This window comes from Branchiostoma belcheri, unplaced genomic scaffold, assembly GCF_001625305.1.
Source record: "Branchiostoma belcheri isolate BF01 breed outbred unplaced genomic scaffold, Haploidv18h27 scaffold478, whole genome shotgun sequence".
NCBI lineage: Eukaryota > Metazoa > Chordata > Leptocardii > Amphioxiformes > Branchiostomatidae > Branchiostoma > Branchiostoma belcheri.
The window spans coordinates 20,517-25,722 of NW_017804107.1; the positions used below are offsets into that span (position 1 = coordinate 20,517).

At 40.9% G+C, this 5,206-nt stretch overlaps 2 protein-coding genes across 2 annotated transcripts in view; both read left to right on the forward strand.

Annotated features, from left to right (window-relative positions):
• Positions 1-534: 534 nt before the first annotated feature.
• LOC109479301 (solute carrier family 35 member G2-like) lies at positions 535-3,787 on the forward strand. Its single transcript, XM_019781257.1, has 4 exons — positions 535-607; positions 982-1,094; positions 2,497-2,847; positions 2,998-3,787. Exons 2-4 carry the CDS (start codon positions 996-998, stop codon positions 3,622-3,624), a joined length of 1,077 nt encoding a protein of 358 aa, XP_019636816.1. The 5' UTR covers positions 535-607; positions 982-995; the 3' UTR covers positions 3,625-3,787.
• A 1,256-nt stretch (positions 3,788-5,043) lies between these two features.
• The window catches only part of LOC109479299 (copine family protein 2-like), a 3,031-nt gene continuing 2,868 nt past the window's right edge, over positions 5,044-5,206 (forward strand). Inside the window, exon 1 of the mRNA XM_019781255.1 lies at positions 5,044-5,062. Within this exon, the coding sequence (XP_019636814.1) occupies positions 5,044-5,062 (19 nt within the window). The remainder of the gene's footprint in view (positions 5,063-5,206) is intronic.

Here is a 5,206-nt window from a genome sequence, read left to right on the forward strand (position 1 = left end):
GTAATCTAAATAAGAAGTAAATTTGCAGATTTGTAATTGAACATAGAACCTAGAAAATTTTAATATTTGAACCAAAATAACTGATTTTTCCAAAAACTGTCAGTCACAAACCCGTTGCCATGGCAACACAAAAAGTTAGGAATTTACCTAATTAATATAAAATTGTTGCCAGATGTCTTTTAGGAAAAGTCACCAAATTTGACGGTTCTAGGACAAGCCGTTTAGTTACATGTACTTTCTGTGACCCCGGGGCTCGTTCACTATACACTCAGGGGAGGGAAGGCTTCCTCAAAATCATGAAATCATGGCAGTGCCATGCAAACAATAACCCTAACAACAACCACCGTCGCCATGGCAATGTATGTTTACATTGCCAGTCTTGTTTGTCGAAGTGTTGGAGACTTCCTTTATTTGTTTTCAACTTTGTTTACTATCGTCTACACTGGACTCACAAGCTTTCGTTACGTGTCATTTCCCGCGTCCCACATACATTGTACCACGTGTGCAACCCGCAATCTGCACAAACCGGTTGTACATGGCTCCTATAATTGTCGGCTTCCCGTCGTTTGAGGGTTCCAGTATTCTCGAAACATCCGTTCCCCAAAAGGTAGGTTCATCTCTTCATCACTTTTAAGCGGGGTTAGGGAAAGTACATGTACATGTTACGATGTATGATCTGTGAAGCCGTCTCACGTGAAATTGCTGTTCAATTGTCTTATAGACCTAATTGGAAACTTAAGGAAAAAATCAAATGCCTTCAGGCTACTAAAAATGTATGTCTTAACAACATTACAACAACTCTGCCGTTCATACAAGAGCCGTAACTTTTGTAGATAAAAATTTAAAAAAACCCTTTTACGTGATATGTTTCTCCTAGATATAATAACGCATAGAGCATAATACATGAGTGTGGGATGTTTATATACTGTGTATTGATGAGTCCGCAGAATTTACATAATTAAGATGTCGTTTCAACTGCAGCAAAATGGTGGACAATGGCACGGCGTTCTGATGACGGCGAGTTCGAAACACTTTTCCAAAATGGAGATCCTGAAGATAGGAGGAAGGACTTGAATTGGCGCCTCTGGATCAAGGTAGGCTCGTCTGTGCTTGGCTTCACTGGTTGGTTTTACTGAATTAATTATGATCCGAACATTTGTCCAAACTGTCGCTTCAAAAATGTCACTTGACAGCAACAAGGAATTGATTAGCAAACAAACGATTTGTGTGCTTAGAATAACCATATGCATAATCTAAGCATCAGCTGAATGACGTGTCGTCCGATAATCTTGAACGGATCTTCGAGATCAATGAAAAGGCAGTCTTGTACCTAGGGTAATATAATAATGATGTATTATAAAGTGTCTACAGCAAAAAAAGTTGAAAATTTTTATTGATAGATTAGTAAAAAAAAGGTGTGAACTTATGTACAATTATGTGAAATTATGTGAACTGCAAATTGTGTATAAACTGTGAAGGAATGATTTTTGGTTGACAGACAGGTTGCAGATGAGAATAGGGCATCATATTGTATACGTGTGCTCACACAGTTTAGGACAAGAACACATAAAAATGCCAAAATGACAACGTTTACACACCGGGTGTATGTTTATTCCCATTTCATGCCTAAATCACATTCTTAATTCTCAGTTTAACATGTTTTAATTGTAGCCCCATTATTTCACATTTTTTGAAATGGCTTCGCCGAATTCAAACAACACATGGCATTTCTACCCCTAGGCCAGCTGTAATTACCATACTTGCGAAAAGAGTAGGGATTCACGTTGGTGTGAGTGGGACATTAGTTTTACAGTCTGATATTATATTATACTGTGTCTATTTTGAGAATCTTGTGTGTTAAACAGAAAGCCAGTGTGCTCTGTTAAGGTATACAAGGTTGAAACAGGCAAACACGGGTGCAACACGTCACCGTGTGTTGAATGATAGTTATTAACATGATTGAAAGGACAGCGAATACTAGTAATTCTGGTCGGACAACCACCTGACGTGTCCAAACAACCCAGTCACAACCCAGTCACAAGCCTCATAATCTCTATCTAGACCAGGCTATTTGGGGATGGGGGAGGGGTGCTTTCAGCTCGTGGATCCGGACATGTAGAAGACATGCACTACACTACACTACACTACACTACACTACACTACACTACACAGCAACTCATTATGTAAGCTACCGAAGGAAAACATATTGTTTTTGCTACCTTTTCTCTTCTTCTTCTTCCGATCCAAAAACACTGACCTCTGACCTGGCCAATGACCTGATTCGTTGACGTCTATCACCATGGTAACTGGTGTTGGGTTACATAACGTTGCAATTTTATAGTAGGTACGATTTATACTCCTGTTTGACCATATATATGAAATCAATGTATTTGAGTAAGAATTAACAGAGCAGAACATATTCGAAGATAAACATTATGCATTTGCTTTGCAAATGTTTCCTTTCTAGTAATACTCTGTGGTTATACTTTTCCACAGAATTATTTGGGTGTGACCGCCTGCCTGGCATCCGGGATTTTCACAGGTTTGGTGCCGGCAACGTTTCGATATGTACAAGACAGGGGATACACGGCGTTCCAGCTGAACTTCTTCAGCGACCTGCTACTCATCTCAGTGGTTCTGTGCGTCGCTGTTTACAACAAGACGAACCTCATCCCAACCAGCTACAATCAGGCCCTATGCTTGGTTTTCGAAGGAGTAGGGCGCTTCTTCGCCCTCCTTTGCCTGTTCTCTGCCTATCGGTACCTTCCTCCAGCCAACGCGGATACCGTCATAAACCCAGGCAAGATCGTCTTCGTTGCGATTCTTTCCTGCCTTTTTCTTCAAGAGGTAAGTTGCGAATTTGCAATTCCCAATGACAACCAATAAAAAAGGAATGAATAAATTCTTGTGATCTTCATTTTCGATCCCAAGTTTTCGGTATTTTCTACCGTTGCAGTGTATAAATGACTAAATGTCGTTCCTATGCCATGATTTCAGATCCCAACACCTGTCACCATGTTTGGCAGCCTGTGGTGCATAGCAGGTGTAGCACTGATTGGTTATAGCGGTATGACAAAAGAGGTCCCGGCCACGACGGTCGACTCAGAGAACGTTGCTCTCGGAATGACGCTGGCCATCGTTGCAGGCTTGATTACCTCGATGCTAACGGTTAACATCAAAGGCTTACTGTCATCCGGCACCACCAGAACGATGATTTTGACCTACGCTTACAGCATATCTACAGTGTTGGCAGGGGCAGCGACGACTTTTACGAGTAAAACGTGGATCCTTGAGCCTACAGCTGCCGCAGTCCTGTGTGCAGGTCTTTTAGGTCAGTTCGGAGGAACCGTTCTCCTGTACGTTGGCCTGAAGCTGGTTGAGGTCAATGCTGCAACTGCCCTGAGGCAAGTCGACGTGTTTTCGGCCTTCGGACTACAGTGGGCGATCATCGGTTTTGTTCCGACTATTTTTGATGGTTTTGGTCTGACGTGTATATTCATAGGAACGTTTTCTATTGTTATATGGGAGGCACTGGTCAGTCGGAAGAAAGAGAAACACGTTAGATTCATGAAAGAATTGGAGTTCATTCAAATTCCCACACATCCAGACGATGACTTGTCTTAAAACTGCTGTACTGCTGGCTTTTTGTTTGTTTGTTCAACGAGTTTACCTTTACTAGTTTATTCCTAATCTCTTTCCTGTAGCTGTATCCTTGTGTCTGTATTAGCTGTTATACATGACAGTAGAGTGCTGTTTGAAACATATTTTTGTACTGATTAGGCCATGCTGATTTGATTATATTGGTGACATCCTCTGGGAACCCCAAAATTGACGCGAGCGTGCAAATAAAAAATTTTGGCAAAAAAACGTTTCCTTTATTATGAAATCTACGTAGTCATGAAGGTTGAAAAATGACTAAACACACAGAGTATGGTATGGCGAATAGCAAATGAATGAAGACCTTATGATAATAATAGACTCTTCACGACAGCTGCTTCCTTCTAAACATTGCCAATTTTACCGAGTCAAAAATCATTACTATTCACGGGCACAGAAACATCAATTTGGTTTAGTCGATATACTAGTAGTTAGGCCACACCGCCTTAATTTTATGGATGACATCCGCGCGCATTGATTTTCGCCTGTTCTAAAAAAAATCACGTCCACCGAGGCTCTGACCTGGCTCTAGGCCTGGATAGTCCATGGTAGTTAGCCACAATAGGGAGCCGGGCACCCAGGCTACCGAAGCTCACGACTCAAGAACGCAGTACATACGTACAGTGCCGATTCATAAATTCCGCAAAAAGCCAGCATGTGCCGGCTTGTCGTATACGTCGCTAAGTACTGCCGCAAATGCACAATACCAGCTTTGTATTCCTGTGGTTTAGTAGCATTTTTATTTTTGGCCGGAATTTTTTTTATTCACCTGCGCGCACTAGTTTGGGGGTCTTCAGGGGATGTCATCCATAAAATTAAGTCGGTGTGGTCTTACTGTAAATGCTGAATAACATTATATGTATATATATAAACATATATAAGATAAACATAATATAACTGAGGGCTCAAAATACTGGGTGCTTGTGGACCTTGGTGTACCCAAAATGGAGCTGTGCACACATTTTTTTTCTGTGGGTGCACTGGTATGTTTACTATGTAAAGACATTGCATAGTTGTAGTATATAGCATATTCTTGATGTGTAAGAAAAAGTTAGACTTTGGGTTGAACGGAATTTTTGAAAGCTCCCCAACTGTACTTTGATAGATATGAATATGCACTCTCTACATTTCCTTTATTTTACATGGTGCATTCAAATATTTTTCTGTGCACGCAATTTTTTTTAGATTCGCACACCAATGCATCTATTTATAAAATACATTTCAAGCCCTGATAACTCTTAAAAACATCTAGAGAAAAGCTTGCTCACAGTGCCTGATGTTTCACTTAGATGATCTTGTATCTAACCTGTGACTTCTTGAACGTTAATGTTGTGTGACACAGGAGATGTGAGGTCGGTTTGTCACTCATGTGTGTCCTGTAAAGGAATGCGCAAAGGTTCCATCAGTAAAATGTGATTAGAAGTTGTTAAAATTAAGGGTTAATGACCAGCCCCGAGGTGAATATAGTGTGATAAAGCCTTGTCAGTTGCTATAACCACCGAATAAAGCCACCGAGTGAGCGGGTGGCTTTATGAGGTGTTTATAGATG

Coding starts and splice junctions, on each gene's coding strand:
- LOC109479301 (XM_019781257.1), top strand. CDS start 996: ATGGCACGGCGTTCTGATGACGGCGAGTTCGAAACACTTTTCCAAAAT. Junction 1,095..2,496: donor ATTGGCGCCTCTGGATCAAG/GTAGGCTCGTCT, acceptor ACTTTTCCACAG/AATTATTTGGGTGTGACCGC. Junction 2,848..2,997: donor CCTGCCTTTTTCTTCAAGAG/GTAAGTTGCGAA, acceptor CCATGATTTCAG/ATCCCAACACCTGTCACCAT.